The sequence below is a fragment of the Suricata suricatta genome, chromosome 2 (genome assembly GCF_006229205.1).
Source record: "Suricata suricatta isolate VVHF042 chromosome 2, meerkat_22Aug2017_6uvM2_HiC, whole genome shotgun sequence".
Classification (NCBI taxonomy): Eukaryota; Metazoa; Chordata; class Mammalia; order Carnivora; family Herpestidae; genus Suricata; species Suricata suricatta.
Genome location: NC_043701.1, coordinates 163,035,989 through 163,055,514, shown reverse-complemented (window position 1 = coordinate 163,055,514; position 19,526 = coordinate 163,035,989). Strand labels below are relative to the sequence as shown.

The window sequence follows — 19,526 nt, the reverse complement described above, 5'->3', positions numbered from 1 at the left end:
TTGTAATAAAGTTCCAAATATCAACTTTGAAGATATTTACAAGGATAAATTTTTCTTAACACGTGACCATTTACTGGGTGGTGGACATTTTTCATATAAATCATATATGGAAATGGAATATATTCTTATAGTTTACAAGAAGCTCAAAACACTGTATTAACAGATGATATTATATTTTACTGCAAAATATTATAAAAGTGATATAATTCTGTGGCTCATAAATGTTTAATTACTTGATTTGAACAGGGAATGAAAAAAAACCCAGCAAGATAGGCCTGGCTTTCAAGATTTTTTGTATTCAATTTGCTCTACTTTCACATCATCTCCAATTAGCTGATACACATAAGTGGCAACTGTAGAGGCTTGGATATCCATCAACACAAATGAAGGAATAATGTTTGTTTCCAAGGCATTATATGCTCCAGTGGCAGAACCTGGGTTAATGTAAAATTTATTTTCATGCTCAAATGCTTCAAATTTGTGTGTGTGTCCCGAGATAAGAATGTCCACATCAAACTGCCTCTGCAACAGGGCTAAGCTGGCCATGTCTCCCCAAGGAATCACTTGATGCCCATGGATCAAACCAATTTTGAACTGCCCAACAGTCACAACCTTCTGTTCTGGATAATTCAGATTCTCATCGAAGTCTCCTCTTACAATGTGAACGTCACCGGCCAGAGTCTTGAGATAGTCATAACTCTCTTTGGTGCAAAGGTTTCCAGTACAGAGAATGTGCTGAATCTTTCCTGGCACCAGCAGTTTTTTTAATTTAGCCGGCAAACTGTTGCACCGGTGTGGGATGTGCAGGTCTCCTAACACCAACACCAACATCCTGTCATCGGGCTGCGCTCAGTCACCACCACCGCCACCGCCTTCTTCCTCGGGCTCCGGGGCGACCCGCCCACCTCGCTCTCAACCAATGACAGATGACAACACATACCTAGGGACTTGCTGTCTACTTCCTGGGAGAAAATATACAGGGGTCCAACTTAGACAGCTCAGGTGGGGCTCCTGTCATCCCTGTCTGCTGCCTCCTAGCTAGGCGCCCTTCAGCAGGAATTACTAGCTATTCAGCTACTGCTTGTGTTCTTCTGGATGAGTGTCTTTGGCAAATGGAATGGTCACTACCATATTTTCCCATTGAGCACTCCACCATTCAGATGAGAATTTTTTGCAATCTCTACATATTCTGAGAGAAAAATCAGGAGAATGGAGTCTGAAAAGATCCAGAAAGGAGAGATTTCCAGAGAACCCATCTGAAGCTCTGAAGGCGTTTCTCCTGCAGTCACATATGAATCACAGCAATCTCCCACCAGCCTGAAAGAACCAGATCACTTTGCACTTGCATTTGGATTGTTTAAAACCCTTACATTATTACTGAATGGCTTCTTGGCTTCATATCGTGTATAAATGTAAGTTTGGAGGGCCTTTTGCTTATGCCTGCCCTAGGCCAACAGCTTTCAACATTTCTGACTGTGACCCAAGAATGAAATGCGTTTAAGCTACAGCCTAGTTCTCATACCCACATGTACATGCTCACATATACAATATAAGCACATATATGTCTCTGACACAAAAGTATCATGAAACACTACCTTCCCTTACTACATACAATATAAAGGGATTAAAGAATGAGACACACATTTAAACTTTTCCATCTAAGGAGGTACTTGGCATCTGATACACTCTAACCATGTGACCTCCCATTGTTATTTCAAATCAGAAGCATGGCCACAGCTGCTGGCCCCAGAGTTCAAAGAGAAGGGCACCAGCTTGTGATGGCACCCACAGAAGAGGGTGGGGTAAGTGCGGGCCTGCCTGGCCCACTTCCTTCTGGGAATCAATTTGAGGTATGAAGGGAAACTGAAAGTGGCCTCTTGGCAGAGTGCTAAGTCCAGGTGGCATGGTCATCTGTTGCTCACCTCCCTGGGCCCTAAGGACAAGGAAACCAGGGCTCTGCTGAGAAAAGCAATTACCATGGTGTGCCATGGGCTGTCCCTACAGTGGGACCTGTGGTGAGGGGTGGGTGAAGGTGAGTTTCGGAAAGATGGCCCTGTGGAGTCTAACAGCAGCTGTCCATCTGGCCACAAATGGGTCACTTAAGGTCATGATAAAGCAAGGGTGGGGCACAGACACAAGGGACAGGGAAAGCAAGGGAACATCAAAAAGATGGGCAAAGAAAGCAAGATACTATGGATGACTCAAAGAGTCTCATTTATCCATCTTAGTGAGGTCAACATAGTTATCATTAGGAAATTTAAATTAAGCCTACAATAAGGTACCACTAGGCCCCTATCACAGTGGCCTCACACACACACACACACACACACACACACACACACACACACACACTCAACTGATAATGCCAAGTGTTGGTGAAGATGTGAAGCAACCAAAACTCTCATACATCTCTGGTAGGGATGCCACTTTAGAAACTGCTTGGTGGCTTTTCAGAAACATATACAATCACATTCAACTCCACAATCCTACTCCTGGGTGGTTAGCCATGACAAATTAAAAACTTATGTTCTGGTGAATATAGAAGTTTTATTCACTCTCTCACAGAACTAGAAACAACTTAAATGTCCTTCAACTGCTGAATGAAAGGATAAACTAGGGTATAGCCACAAATGGAATACTATTCAGCAACAAAAAGGAATATCTACTGATATTCAACAACATAGGTGAATCTCAAATGCATTTTCATTTAAAAAATTTTTTTTAAGTTTATTTATTTATTCAGAGAGTGAACAAGAGAGAGACAGAGACAGAGGCAGAGAGACACCACACAAGTTGGGGAGGAACAGAGAGAGAGGGAGAGAGAGAATCTCAAGCAGGCTCTGCAGTGTCAGCATAAAGTGCAACATGGGGCTATAACTCCTGAATCGTTTGATCATGAACTGAGCTGAAATCAAGAGTTGGATGCTTAACCAACTGAATGACCAGGTGCCTCTCAAACGCATTATTCAAAGTAAAAGAAGCCAAATTCAAAAGACTATCTATCTACTGTATAATTCTAGCCACATGAAAATCTAGAAAAGACAAAACAAAAGAGAGAAATAAATCAGTGAGTTAGGGAGGGAAGATGGTTGACTACAAAAAGGTCATCAGAGGAAATATTTTGGGGTGACAGAACTGTTCTCTATATTGATAATGATGTTACACAACTGTATATCCCTGTCAAAACACATAGAACTGTGTACAAACAGTAAAATTTACTATACATAAATTACACTTCAATAAAAAAAAACCATAAATGTGAAAAAATGCATAGTGGGAAGAGCCTGGGCTTTTGGTCTATGTGACTATCCAAACATGGAATGGTTTGAACAGAGTGCCATCATTTTACTGTGCGATATCAGCCAAGTTACTAAATTCTCTGCATCTCTGTACTCTTATGGGCACAAGGGGGAATGATACCTCCCACAAAGAGATATGTCCATTGATAAATAAGAAAAAGTATAAAAATCCTTTAGGGTTATGTAATCCAGTACCATGGCCACTATCCACATATGACTACTGAGCACTTGAAATGTGGCCAGTGGGACAAAGGAAATGAATTTTAACTGTATTTTATTTTAACCAATTTGAAATTCAATTTAAAAAATGATACCCAATTCTTTTATTGGCAAACTTTTACATATGTTTGGAATAACTTGGGTATCTGAATCTTCTTTTTCTACTGTAAATTTGATGAAATGTAAATACTGATCAAGTATTTCTGATGAAAATTTAGCATATGAATCAAGATGTGTGGGAAGTATAAAATACACCCAGAATTTTGTAGATTCAGTATGGAAAAATATAAAATATCTCATTAGTATTTTTCAAATGGAACACATACTAAAATGATATTTTAGATAATTTGGTTAAATAAAATATATTATTGAAATTAATCTCACCTGTTTCTTTTTACTATTTAAAATATGAGTAGTAGAAAATTTAGAACTGCATCTGTAGCTTGTATTTTAGATTTATTCAATAATGCCAGTCTAAGGCATTGTCTGGTATGTTGTTGTCATTATTATAACGAGGTACAAGTTGGATGCTTAATATCCAGGAAGATATTGAAAAAAAATGCATCCAACTAGCAGCTCAGAGCATGTTTCTGTAGTATAATTGAGGGTGTTGGAAAAAATATTTGTTTATTGATTTATCTGTGGAAAGCAACTAAGAAGAAATGTAGTTTAGAGTTAGTGATGTGCAGAAACCACAACAAAGCTCTATGTGAAAAGAGTATCGTAGAATAATGGTGAACACACATAATATATTACATTCATTGTCAACATCAGACTTGTTTTGATGGAATGGGTTCTGACACCTTAAAAAAGAGGTTATTATTTGGCCTTCAAGAATTATTTTCTCACCTGATTATGTAATTACAGTCATGACAATATTGTACTTTGAAGCAGGGATTAAAGAAAGAACAAGAAGGGACTCTCTACAGTAGGAGACTGCTCCAACACACCAGAAAACAATTTCTCTGCCTTACTTGGTGTTAGAAAATTCAATGGGGTGGATTCCCATTGGTTTCCAAGGTCTTTTAGGTACAAGACCTCTAAGATGAATTCTCAAATAAGCTCTCATTTTCTTTGTCTCCTTTCCGTGGTCAAGAAGCACTTGTGAGGGCCACATGCAAGAAGGAATAATACGCTACTTAAGTAAATTTAAGTGGCTGTGCTCATCCTGAGCCACTCACATCCATATTACCTAAAGACATCCCTGACATTTGAGACAAGGTTAAACAGTATAATACTCTATCATATTATAATATAAATTTAAACATTAACTTGGCATACAGGACTGCATCATGTATCTAAATATCATTTGCTAGATATGTAGATGTAGGGGAAAAACACAGAGGAATGTTAGCCCATCAAATAAATGCCCAACTCTTCAATCCAGCTCTTTAGTAGTGTATTTACAATATTTATCCCCGGTGTTCCCCCAAATTGCTCCACATTCCATGAAAATGGGCTTCTACTCATCAGACTCTAGTTCTCATCTAGTGTTGGGATTCCATGAGGCTTGTCTTTCTCTCAAGCTCCAGCACTCATCCTTTAAGCCAACTCATTTATAGGTCTCCCCAAATTCCTCAAGTTATAATTAACCTTTGTATTTAGAGATCCTACAACATGGAAAATCATAGCTTTAATACAAATTAGTCTGTGATCACTAACTCCCCTAATAGAATCATGTGTATTTCCAGGAGATTATGAATCTCATGCACTAGCCACATCTCATCAAACAAAATACACTCTTTGAAAGCGTATTCATTTAGTTGAATTGAATGTGAAAGCTTACTAGTTTTCCCAGCTGCATTACTCAAGGGCATTCAGCATTCAGGAAAATTACAATCTCTCTGCTAACTGGCCATATGGTACACTATCTCAGTTTCCATGAGAATCTCCAGTGAAGAAGGTTAAAACCTAATGACCCCTAGAGACCAGTTAAATTTAGTTTTATCTCCAAATCACAGAATGCATCTCCAGGTGCAAAACAGCATCACCCTCTAAAAACCTCAATATGGTTATAGTTTAAGCAGTGTTAGAATACAATTTATTCTCTTGGTATTAAATGCCTTGTAGTATCTTAAATCCAACCACTTATCCAACACTCATTTTTGTACCTGAGAATAATATTCTATGCAATTACATTTGCTAGCTCACGGTCTTGTAAGTCTACACCATCCACCTAGTTCTTGGCTCATGCCATTCTCAAAATATGGAATGCCTTCTACTTCTTCATCCCCAGGGAAAAATGATTGGTAACATTGCAAAAAAAGAACTGGGCATGAAAAGCTCATCCCCATGTTCACTATTTTAGGGCTCTGACTTCAAAGTTCACATTCTCTGTATCTCACTGCAGTGGTCTTATAGGAAGAGGCTTCCATAGGAGAGCATTTATTATATGTGTATATGACTGGATGTGTGCATACAGTTCAGGGTACAGTATTAGTAAGCCCACTCCCTCCTACATAACTTCAAAAAAGCAATAAAGCTGACATCTGATCTCTATTTCTCTCGCCCTTTGTCTTTGTTTCAACTGATTCCAATCTGGGCAAGTAAAAAGGAACTTTGCTCACTGATTTCCTCAAAGTCCAACGAGCTAGATGGCCAGCTTCCTGGGTGTATGAACTAATATCTCTCCTCCCTTCCTCATGGGCTTTAACACAAAGTAGGGACACAATTAACCTTGATAAAATTAAATGGAGACCAAGCTCAACAGAACTTGTTTTAGACAAGTTGTCTTGCCTGGTATGTCTTGTTTCTCTATAGATAAAATGACACTATGCATTCTCCCCAATAACGCTGAAAATCCAAGACTGCCTTCAGCAAGACAAAACAGATTACATGTATCTAGGCACATTCTTCATTTTGATCCTTGCTTTACTTCAGCTTAGAGTGTCCCACTATTCACAATGACCAAGGAGTTTTAGGTGCCCTTTATTAGGAAAGGAACAGCACAGTGCCAAACTCATCTGACTTATCAACAGGGCCAGAGACACAGGGGTTTCTCAATGGAAAGGTCATCTACAGCAATACCTACCCTGTCTTACTGGGGTCTAACCACAGGAGTATGAGGCTCCTACCTCTGCAGCCTCACTATGCAAATAGGAACTTGGTTTGGAATATTGGTTGGAATGGCCTGAGTCTTGGGAACATGACATCCAAACCTTCATACTAGATGTGACTTACTGCCCAGTTACAATGTATATTTCTTCTTCCAGGTATGAAAAGAGGCATGGAAATGTAAGCTTCCCAAAGCCTGTTATATACCTTAGTCATCTTTACCCATTTTTATAACTCTAAGAAAAACTGGGAAATTTTCCAAACTGGGACCTTGTTGTTAAAGGAATTCTTTCAGTACTTGTCAACTATCTCCTAGGAAATCATGGTATGTCTACTGACTTTGTTTTTTACACCAGTGACACTCACTTCTTTCTACTTTTTAATGTACTTCTATTCATCACAGACCTTTGGGTAATCCTACCTAACAAAATAACTAGAATCTTACATGTTTCCACTGCTCTCAATAACTGAACAGCCAACTTAGATTCCAATACAGGGGTGCTGGAACTTTGAGAGCGCTACTCAGAAGAGACCGCTGTAAAGTAGAAGGGTCTGCACTGATCCCTCTTGTCTTAAAGCCACTGCCACTCCTCAAAGATGAAAATTCCTAAGGGAGCAGCTCACCCACACCATCTGAAGCTACCGCTCATAACAGACAACTTCTCCATGAATGAATGATCTCAACCAGTGGAACAGGTGTAGGTTGACCACTAGTTACCAGTAAATGCTGGATAATGAAATACACGCCTTTACTCAAATCAATCTGTTATACCAAGGTGGGTGCTGTGGCCAGGACCATCAAAGGTCATACACTGCCACTAGAGGTATAAAAAAAATACCATAGCCTTAGGGTCATTGAAACCATTAGTTTTTTTCTCTAGTTCCTATAAGGAGTCACTTGTTTTCCTAGATAAATTATTCTTTAACTGGAGATTACATTTAAAAACAAACCTCAATATAACTCAGTATTGTGATGCTCAATAAAACTCAGTAAGGTGATGCTCATATTAAATAACAATAACTCAGGGTGCCTGGGTGGCTCAGTCGGTTAAGCATCTGGCTTCAGCTCAGGTCATGATCTCATGTTTTGTGGATTCAAGCCCCGCATAGGGCTCTGTGCTGACAGCTAGCTCAGAGCCTGGAGCCTGCTTCAGACTCTGTATCTCCCTCTCTCTCTGACCCTCCCTGCTCTCGCTGTCTCTCTCTCTCAAAAAAAAAACATTAAAAAATTTTAAATAACAATAACTCAACATAAGTCAAAGCTTGTTCTTCCCCATGCACAGAGGTTGGTACTCGGTGGCATTTTAGGGAAACCCTCATTCCAAGCACTGATATTCACTTGTCTTTTCCTATAAAATTTGTTCATAAGGATGGAATTTTCCAAATAATTTAACACATATAAATACATATGTGCCTACTCTCAGAGTCCACAGAGTTGAAAGGGAGACTTAACTGAGCGCATGTAGGTCAAATACCTGTATGTCTGGCTATCAACTTTAGCTAACATTTCTTAAAGCTCATTGAGTTAACCACTACACTGGATGCTGTACATACTTTATCTCTCCTTCTCACAACTACCTCATTAGGCAAATTACCCCTGTTTTACTAGTGAGGAAGTTGAGGCATCAGGGAAGATCCTTGCCCAAAGGCACACAATTGCTAAAGGGTGTAGGCAGCTGAGATCTGAACCCAGGACTAGCTGACAGCAATGCTTGTATTTATACCATTAAAATTCATGAGAAAGAGAGGTAGATCTAGGTGCAGGATAGTCTTGGCTACATACCTCATATAATTCAATAATAATGTTTCCCATTAGACCTCGGCTACTCTTAATGTTCTCCATTGCCAGGGTGAAGTAGATGCCACGCGTGTCTGAGATGTAGAGGTTGTACGTGTCATTCTGGTTCCATTCTTGGACAGCTGCAAACACTTGGTTCTCATCGGTACTGATGATGTGCATGTCCTATAAGAAGATGGAAAACTTGTAAGGAGGCAGATCTCCATATCTCTCTGCCCATTGGGACCCAGAGTAATTACCATGAGTTACCGAGAGGTTGAGAAAATACCTGAGTTATAGGCAACGTTATACAATTCTGTGTCGGACCAAGGCTATAAATTAAGAGCTTCATGATTTCTGTTCCTTACTATGTGACAATAAGATAGGTGTAAGGGGCTTTGGTGGGTATCATTTTCCATGGCTCCGAGGGATTATCCACTTTCATTTTTTATTTTTATATCTGGAAGTTAGTGTTAGTGCTAACAGAGACATATAGCCTTGCAAGAGGAAACACACATGCAAAGAAGACAGGGCTTATCCCTTCTTTAGATCTTCATTTATGTTTTCAAACTTTTCAGCGTAGTGGTTTCAAAACTTGTCTTTGGAATCTTCAGAGTCATGGAGATTGCAAGAAGGATGGCATGGGGGCATAGCCAATGAATGGGATTCTGGGCTTCCAACTCTGTTTCAACCAGACCAATACCACCTGAATCTGTTTTATACTGGAGTTCCATGTAATATTTTGGGAGTAAAAGGTGAGGGAGGTTCTGCTGCTAATAAAATAATATTCGAAAATCACAGATATAGCAGAAAGGATATTCAACCTGGAATTTAGTGTTCTGGATCATAACAGAAGCTCTACTAAATGTGAGCTATCTGGTGTGGAATGTATCTCGGTCCCTAAGCTTTAATTTTCTCACCAAAATACTGAAGAGATTGGGCTACTGATAAAAAATAGCTAACCCCTGAGCACCATTCTAAGTCATCTAAATGTATTATTTCAGTGAAAAATCCAAAATAATTCTACAGTGGAGGCAGTAGTGTTCCCATTTTACTGAGGAACAAACTAAGGTACACAGAGCTTTGCCATCTTGCTTCATATTACATAGCTGGTAAGTGTGAGAATCAAGTTTTCAATTTTTGTGGTAGGAGTCTAACCTGTTAGCTCCTAAGCATTTGGACAGACAGCCTCCAGATGAGAAGGTGCAATCCAATGACCCACAAGTTGAATAAGAGTCACAAATACTTGGTTTGACTACAGCCTCCGTTGCGTACCTGACAGTGTAATCTTTTAGGTAACGTCAGCACTCATGAAGCCTCAGCCTCAAGTACCCAAATGTTCTCATAACCTGCCACTTACATATTAATATTAACTTCCTGGTCCCTGAAGTCAATTTAGTTTGCATACCTGGACTAGATCATTTCTAAAACCAAATCTAATCAGTTCACAATTCAAAACAATTTATCAAAGCCAGTTTTCATATGTGGCTAGACACTGTATGAAGAGTACCATGAACTCAAGTCCTTCTCTCAGGAATCTGCACTGTCAGGAGGAAATGTTGACACAGATGAACAGTTGACATAATGGAAGAAGTTAAAAATGCATTAATATACAGATATATATTATAATGGTACCTGGGGAAGCAGGAGAGGACCCTTGTCACTGTGGTGACAAACACTCATAGTAGAACACAGGCAATTGGAATGGACAGTAAGTAAATCACCAAGCTGGGTCTAACTTTACCTTGTTTGGCCAACCTTTCCCAGAAATGATTTCAGCAATAAAAGCAGGTAGCAATGTCTATAATGTCACAATTATGGAGAGCTTTTCCCAAGATGATTTTAAAATGGAAAAGTTCATTTGATTTGGACAACTAGGAGGAGGGAAAGTGAGAAGAGTTCTGGATCTTTTTATTGGAGAATCTGTCAGATCTCAGCCCTGGCCTTGAATTCCCTAGGTCGCCTTGACTAAGACCTCACTAGCTCATTTGTGCTTACGCACCTTATAGAATTACAGGTTCCCGCCGAGCTGCTTGAAAATGGAAATAAGGCTTCCTCTTAAAAACCATGTGATGAAATTGTGTTGTGTTGGTGTGGAATGAAAGCCCAAGAACCCAGTAGGAGGGGAAATAGCAGCTGCAGGAAATACGAATTAAATTCACTTACCCTGTTGAAAATGCAATAGAAATGCTGGGCTTTTCCCAGATGTTTTGGTTATAAAAATGAATGAGCTAAGTTATTTTAGACTAAACTAATGTAAAATAAGTGTGAAAAAAACAACTTAAAACACTGGGGCATGGTCAGGATTAAAGGCAATCAGATTTGCTGTGAATGCATCTTAGTGTGGAGCTGTCCTGGGGTGTATCACCTGGCCAACAGGTATGGCAGTGTCTGGGCCAGACAGTGCTTTCTAGCACCTAAGATTCTGGGATGTCTGCTTGCGAAATTCTTAATTTCCCTAAGTCATTTCACTAATAAATGAAATTACTAAGATTTAAACCCAAGACAATCTGAATCAAGACGCTAACCTCCGTTATCAGTGGGAGTATAACTCAATATGTGTCAAAATTACCTGCAGATTTTAACAGCATGTAGACTCATATGTCCCACTGCCTGCAGTTCTAATTCAGTACATCTGGTTGTGGAGCCTTAAATTCCACCATTTGAACCAGCTGTCCAGACACTCTAGGTGCATGCAGTCTGAGGAATCACTCTTTGAAAAAGCTCTGAATGATGTGCCCTTTCTCCAAGTAGATTTTACAGTTGAATAGGAATCAACCAATAAAAACCAGAATATTAAGTCTTCAAGAACAAATAAAAGCATTATGAGTATTATTGGTCTAATAGGTATCTGATGATAATAACACTTATTTCTTGAATTCTGTGATCTCAAGCTAAGCCCAAAGCATGACGACATTCTTGCTACTCCTGAGAACATGTAGGGAGAGATCTGATCTGAGATGAAGAGAGAAATCCAAAAGGGGAAAAGGCAGTAAGGAAAGTATGATTGGGACTTTACTAAACTGGAATTTGGGCAGCATCAGACATAACCACATTCATGTTTTTATTTGGAAACAATAATAAATAATATTCCCTCTAAACCCTACTACCATTAATTTGAAAGAATCATAGTTGCCTTTCACAAACCTAAACATGCAACTTCATAGGTGAACAATGGTAGAAATACTTCCTGTGACTGAAACATTTTTGTGTAATCTGGGCTGTCTGTAACTTCATTCATTATAAAAACCCATATGCTATTCAGCATCTGCCATGTGCCAAACATTATAATAGGAATATAGAGAGGAAGATGTAGAACTTAGCCTCAAGCAGATGCCCAGTAGTGGTGGGGACATCACTCTTTTAATTTTTTAAAAATGTTTTAAATGTTTATTTTTGAGAGAGAGAGAGACACAGAGAGAGAGAGAGAGACAGAGACAGAGCATGACTGGGGGAAGGATAGAGAGAGAGGGAGACATAGAATCCGAAGGAGGCTCCAGGTTCTGAGCTGTCAGCACAGAGCCCAACATGGTACTCCAACTCATGAACCACAAGATCACGACCTAGGCCAAAGTCGAACGCTTAACCAACTGAGCCACCCAGGTGCTTCAATTCTTGTCCTTTTGTGAACCTAAGGTCCCCCTTACACATACTGATAAGAAGAGGAGTGGGGTATCCTTGGAAATGTATGGCACTTGAATGGCCTGAAGGCAGTCTTCCCCTGAGGGAGGTGAGGACAGACAGTGACTACATTATAAGGGGTTGTGCATGGCACACCTAAGTGTGACCCAGAAGGAAATACAAAACTAGCACAAGATCATAAGCAGGAGAAAAGAATTAGAGTTGATCAGTACAGAGATTTGGCTGGGGAAGACCAGCTGCATGTATGATCTCATTCTTTGTGGAGGCAGCGTGAAAGGTGGATTTCAGTGGAGCAGGGTGGAAGGCTTATGAGATCACTGTAACAATCTACAATGACACACGGGGGCCTGAACTATGAAGGCACGTTGTCTATGAGAACCCTATGAAATGGACCAGTGAGGTATTAAGAAGGCAGAACCCACTGGGGGATGAAGAAAAAGGGCATATCTTTAATGTATCAGATATCCGACTTCCAAAATTCTCTGCTTCTTTTTAGCATGCTCATACAATCATAGTTAAATACTCATAATTAAATAGTTGTATAATCATTTAGTTTATGTCTGTCTCTCTCATTAGACTGTAAGCCGCCAAAGGGCAGATACTGTGTTTTTCTTATCTATCACTTCATTTCTAGCACTTACTAGGTATCTAGCACATGGTAGGTAACCAATACAAGTTTTCGTCTGAATGAATAGGTGGACTATGTAAACACAAGAGAAGGATGAAATAGTAGGGATATAATATAGAAGCTCTGAGCTCAGTTCCAGATTTTTACAATGAGATCATTCAGGGAAGGTACTTCACCTAGGCAGTTGGGTATACAGTCCAGGGTTCAGTGGATATGGGTGGGGGCTGTGGATACAGATGTCACCAATATGAAGAGAAGAGATGAGGTCACTGAGGAACCAAGCAGAATACCAGGAGAACTTAGGATCATCAACATTTTAAAAGTGGCAAGGGGGAGGGGATCCAGAAAAGGAAATCATAATACAGTACTCCAAAGAGAAGAGTATCAGGTATGGATTTTTTTCAAACAGTGTCAATACAGGGTTTTAAAAAAAGGAGTTCTATAAATGTCTATTGGATTTGGCATGGAGATGGTCTCTGGTGACAATGGCCTGAGGGTTTTTGGTAGAATAGTGGAAAGAAGGCTGTGGGAGAGCACAGGGTGGCTGGCAGTGGAATGAAGGGTGGATAGGAAGTGCCAAAGAGATTAGAATTACAGATAATATTTTAAGAAGTATGGCTGTGATGCAGCAATGAAGGATAAATCAGTATTTGGGGAAATGTAAAAATTAAGGAAAATTATCCTAAGGAAATTAAGGAAAAGGTTAATATCACTGTCATTATCATTATAATAAATTTTCTCTAGCATATTTCCCTCTCCTCTCTTTTATTACTTAAAACGAGATTAAACATATTCTACTGTCAACTAAAAGCAAACCCAGACTTAGGTAGGGAGAGACCTTATTTGCAAAGACTATTACGACAGGGAGAACACTCTGGCTGTCATATCTACAAGTCCCCCAGAGGGAAGGCAGAAAAGAATTACTTTGATGAAGTAATCAGAAAATAAAACAAGACTAGAGAGAACTGGGTGTGGGTAGCAGGGGGAGCAGGTGGCCCCAGAGGAGACCATTGGACAGGAAACCATCTTCCTTACGGTCAGGTGATTTCCAGAAGGGCTGTTAACAGGAGTTGCTCTGGATTCCAGTGACTTCGATAGCCCCCAGTTCTCACATCTGCTCAAAAGTGGGCAGAGTTCATGGGTTTGGGAGAAGGTGAGAAGCCAGACTAGGTCTGATCCAGTGAAATTAGCTAGAATTTTGTCCAGATTGGTCAGTGGGGACACAGAGTTCAGATAATCATTTACGAGATAAAGAAGGGGAAGCTGGTCTTGTCAGAGGTAAATAGGCAGGCACTTAGCGAGGCACCCCAGAAAGGTGCTTCTTTGCAGCCAGCCACCTCTAGCAACACAACAGAGTGAGAGAATTTCTTAAACCTTTCTCTTCTCCAGCAGCACTGGACTCAGTAATGTTCAATGGTATTATGAGGCCCATTTCACAGATATAGGCTTGTGGATGAGCAAGCAGTGGAGCTAGAAAGAAAGCTCAGAGCTTCTTGCTCAGAAGCTCCATTGCTGTTCCCAGTCTGGCACAGCTCCCTGTCATCTGCCTCCTCACCCTTGCGGGTGCATGCCTCCCGTGCCGACCCAACACCCAGGACCTGCTTCTGGAGGACTCAGCACAAGGCTGCTCCTCCTAAATAATGCCACTCGTGATTAATGGTGTTCATTTCGTTCTCTGCAAAATACTCCAGCCGTGGAGTGCCCCAGGAGAGCATGTTCTGAGCAGACAGGCTGAGGGAGAGAGAGGTGGGAGGGCAACGATGACAGGGAGCTTCTCCTTGTTTTTGTTTTTAAGCAAGAGGCCCAGCAGCAGCCGCAGCTCATGGAACACAACAACTTGCTTAAAAGTCATTTCCATTTTTAAACACTTCCACCCCCTCTGTTCTCACCTCCTCAGCCTAGGCTATGAAAATCTGAGCCAATGCTGGCTAATAAAGGGGATCAATAACCATCCAGCTATTTTCACAGCGGCCCTCATATTAATGAAGCTGCTCTGGATGAAGTCCTATAAAAGGGGCCGCGCGGATGGTACTCCACCACAATAAATTGCCATGGGGTGGCTGATCGTTAATGGAGTGCTCCAGCGTTCTGATCAATCCCAGGCTTCATTTGTCCCCACCTGCAGCCACACGGCCCAGGGGAGCAAAGTGTTTGTTTTCCTCAGAAGGCTGAGAATACATAAAATATGCACACAATACAGAGACAAAACAGGCCTTCCACTGGGGATATGATTTGGAAAGTTCCTGAAATACTTCTTCTGTGCCAAAACAGAAATCATCAAGTTACTGCAGGGGTCTTTCTCCGAAAGGAGAAAGACCGTGATTATAAACTTCCCCTTCCTCATCTTCTGCAAGTAGGGATACCACTTTCCTGCTTGGGTTTAGACCATCTGATGGGTACACCCTGCAACCGCAATGCTAGCTATGTAATGGTCTCATTCAAGACAATCACAGAGAAGGTGGAGAAAAAAGAGAATTTGATTTCCATGGCTCCTGAGGCTACTTTATACGGTATCTGTTCATCTCATCAGCCTCTCCACCTCTCTCTCTGCCACCCAGTTTCTTGAGATAGTGTTTTAGTTTGTGGAATGAACCATATTATTTGTCTCTCTTAAAATAGGGCCCGTGCATATTTTTTCTATTGGCTTCCCAACTCCTGCTTGCAGGGTTAACTCTTCAACCCTCCTGTATCAGATTAAACATTACTTTCTTTAGGAAACTTGTCCTCAGTATCCATATTAGGTAAGCTCCACCTATCATGTCACAACAGTCCTTGAGCTTCTATCTCCTGAACACTCCCTACACCTACAACTGCTTATTCAGTGTCTCTCTTCTCTACCAGAATATAAGCTCCACAAAGGGAGGAACCATTTGTGGCTTATTTACTACTTTATCCATAGAGCTTAATTTAGTGCTTGGAATAGAATAAAATCTTAAATGGGAGAAAGAACAGTTCAATGGGTGAATAAAAGAAGGATCAAATTAATGAATGAATTCAAACATGCATATATGAATAAATGCATGAATAAAACAACCACTGGATAGGCAGTTACCCACTTTCTTATCCCATAATCCCTCATTTAGTTTTTTCCCAGCACTGGCCTACAAACCTAATCTTTGCAACATTACATCTGATATGTGTCCAACCAGTGACTCGGCTTTTATGCAGCTTCATTAGGTGAGGCAACTGCATCCTGTCCATGTTTAGATTGAGATTCTAAGATCCATCTTCTCCCAGAAGCTATTTTTCACAAGGGATGGAGCCCAGGGGTAAGTTTTATAATTTTCCAGTAGAGGAGTTAAAATGCCATCATCTGATATTATAGTAAACTATTCCTTTTTTTTAACTACTCATAGTGGCAAAAGGGAGCAGAAACATAGACAGTGTATTTATATTTAGCATTAAAATGTAGACAGAAGCAAGGACACTACAAGACTCACCTATGCACCTTTATGTGTGTGTGTGTGTGTGTGTGTGTGTGTGTGTGTGTGTGTGTATGTGTGTAGTACGTGGGCTCCTGCTTGAGTCATTCTGAGCCTATCCCTCTATTTGGCAGTAAGACCCTTGCAAGAGGGAGGAGACCCCCAGTAGAGACTTAGAACTTGCTCTCTTTTCCCTACAGCCCCTGGGAAATGACCCCAGACTATACAGGATGTTTGAGACATGGAATCAAAGCTCTCGTCTGCATAACCTGCTGAAAGGGAAATGCAGAACCCATGATCAGGGACGTCGGCAGAGGCCAGCTCCCAGCAGTGGTAGGTTAGGCTGAATGCCAGCTGTCTCCCAGGCAGAAGTCAACCCTCCCCATGGCCCACCATGGCAGCCTCTCCTTGCTGCTTTGTCTGTCAGGAAGCAGGACAGCAGGCTGTTCATACCTTGGGCAGTGAGTACTTGGGCAGCTTTATCTGGGCGAAGGCCTCTCTTCGATAGGACACATAGTAGCTGGCTCTTCCACCAGTTGTTACCTGGATCACAGGGAAAACACAAAGAAGTCAGATGGGTCCAGGAGTCATGGCCAAGTTGGAAAGTACTAGCTGCTCCATCAATAGTCATAATAGGTGTGTGATGACTTTTAAGAGAATATCCCTTGCTAGTGCTGAGCCTCCAGTCTCACAGCACTAAGCTGCCCCCACATTGCAGCACTTAGACAACAAATGAGCAGTTACAACAGTCTTTCCCAATGATTGACACTTTCTGTGAGAGTAGGAACTCTGTACTTGGACTACACCTAATAAATATTTTTAGGAAACAGAAGCTATGACATGGGATGTACCCATGATCTATTTATTCTGCCTTAAAAAAAAAGTTTCTAATCCAATGCAATCATGACATGACAGTGAAATGAATATTTTTCTGAATCTAAATAATTACTATTGTTCAAAACTCTTGTTACTTTGAAATTAATTTCACTTCTGATCTGAGCACATTTTTTGTCCCTCCTATTTACAAATCTATGCACTGAGCAGGTATGTTTTGATCCATTCCATGTGCAAGTTATTTAAAGGAATCAGAGCTAAGAGGAAAAACTCTAAACTGGAAACTGAGAAATCCTGGGTTTGAGTCCCAAGTTCCGCTATCTGATGGCTGGGGGAGTCAAGCTCTGTAATCACACTTGGGGAGGATGGAATCTTAGAGGAACGTGGAAACCACTCCAAGAAATGATCTGGCCGGGGCTTGTTGAAAAGTGCTGCTAACACGGCCCAGTTCTGCAGATGGCTGCTCTCAGCCCAATCATCCTAACTCAGGGGGAATTAATATTCACAAGAGAAGATACCATAGGCCCTTCAGAGAAAATAGCAGGACGACAATAGCAACCCGGCCACTGCACTGACAAGCCAATTACGGGAGGCACCCACTCTCTTCTCACCAAGCACTTGCTGGAGACAGGCCAGCCCTCCCAATCCAGTCTGAACCTGGCGCCCATCCACAGAAGGAGGTGCGGGAAGCAGGAGAGGTGTCACATCTCTATTGAAAGCCACCCATCGCTCCTCACTCCAAGAGAGGGCTTCTCCCACAGCCCCTGCCCCCCCTTACTCTGCACAGATTGGAAGCCCACAAAGCAGGCACTGCAAGCTGCCCGATAGAGCAAATGTTAGAATCTGTGGGGAGGCAGAACCTTGGAGAAAACTTGGTGCAAAGACAGGCTATGAATCAAGATGAGAGACTGGATTTGTCTCCAGGGTTCAGTGCTATACCTAAATCTCTATTTTTTCATGAGAGCCGTTCATGTTTTGTATTCCAGAACTTTGTTTGTTTACTTTGGGTTTTTTGTTTGCTGATAAAGACATCCATTCTGAATCTATATTGTGCTGCAGGGGCTTAGAGATGGGGTGTTCACATATTAAGATCAATGAGTTGTTGAGTGGTCTTTTCCTTTTTACAATAAATATCAGCTGCATAGAATCAGATTAAAACATAATCTTTGGGAAATCCTGTGGTTTGCAGCAACGTGGATGGATCTGGAAGGCACTATGCTAAGTGAAATAAGTCAGTCAGAGAAAGACAGATGCCGTATGTTTTCACGCATGTGGATCTTGAGAAACTTAACAGAAGACCATGGTAGAAGGGGAGGGGGGGAAAAGTACAGAGGGAGGGAGGCAAACCCTAAGAGGCACTTAAATACAGAGAACAAACTGAGGGTTTAAGGGAAGTGGGGAAGAGTAGAAAGTGGGTGATGGGCATTGAGAAGGGCACTTGTTGGGATGAACACTGGGTGTTGTAATGGAAGCCAATTTGACAATAAATTCTATTTTTAAAAACCCATAATCTTTGGTACTAAACACACAGTCACCACTAGTCCTTGCTTGATCCTATTTGTTTAACTTAATTTCATTTATTTATGTTTGAAATTCCAGTCCAATTAAAATAAAGTGTTATGTTAGTTCGAGGTGTACAATATAGTGATTTATCATTTCTATATATTCCTCAGAGTTCACTAAAGTAAGTGTCTCTTAGCCCCCTTTACCTATTCCACCTGTCCCCCCCCCCACCTTCCCTCTGGCAACCATCTGTTTGTTTCTATAGTAGAGAGTCTGTTTTATGCTTTGTCTCTTTTTTCTGTTCACTTGTTGTTTCTTAAATTCCACATATGGTTGAATCATATGCTATTTATTTTTCTCTGACTTATTTCATTTAGCATTATGTCCTCTAGATCCATCCATTTTGTTGCAAATGACTAGACTTCATTATTTTTATGGCTGAGTAATATTCCATTATATGTATGTATGTATGTATGTATGTATATATATGCCACTGAATTGTCTATTTTTTAATTTATATCTTAATTTAATTAAAATATAAAATTTAATTAATTTATTTAATTTTTAATTTATATTTTTAAACTTAATAATTGTGTGTATATGTGTGTGTGTGTGTGTGTGTGTATGCCACTTCTTTATCCATTCATATATTGATGGACACTTGGGCTGCTTCCAGAATTCAGCTATTGTCAGTAATGCTGCAGTAAACATAGGGATGCATATTATCTTTTTGAACTAGTGTTTTAATTATAAATTATAAAACCAACACATGTATACCTGTCAACCCAAAAACTGGAACAACAGTATTTGAACTTTAGCTGCATCAGAAACACCTGGAAAGTTACTTAAAACTCAGACTGCTGGGCCCCACCTACGGAGTCTTTGAGTTCATCAGTCTGGGGTGAGGTCCAAGAATTGTCTTTTCTAATGAGTTTCCAGAGGATGCCAATGTTGCTGGTTTAATTGACTCCCTCTAAGCAGGTCAGAACTAGAACTTCAAATGACAACTGACACACATCTGTGACTCTGTGCCCTGCACCTGTCCTGAGACCCTTGGCTCCCTCTGAGATGTATCTACTTTCCTCATTTTATGTTGACAGTGATGATAAAGTTTCCTGTTTGAGGTGAAATTTCATTATATAAAATTA

At 40.6% G+C, this 19,526-nt stretch overlaps 1 protein-coding gene and 1 pseudogene across 1 annotated transcript in view; both read right to left on the bottom strand.

Moving 5' to 3' along the window:
- The window catches only part of SORCS3 (sortilin related VPS10 domain containing receptor 3), a 585,972-nt gene that overhangs the window by 110,320 nt on the left and 456,126 nt on the right, over positions 1–19,526 (bottom strand). Inside the window, exons 8-9 of the mRNA XM_029932551.1 lie at positions 16,495–16,584; positions 8,356–8,535 (exon numbers count right to left, since the gene is read on the bottom strand). Coding sequence (XP_029788411.1) covers positions 8,356–8,535; positions 16,495–16,584 — 270 coding nt within the window. The remainder of the gene's footprint in view (positions 1–8,355; positions 8,536–16,494; positions 16,585–19,526) is intronic.
- LOC115285866 lies at positions 268–856 on the bottom strand (annotated as a pseudogene).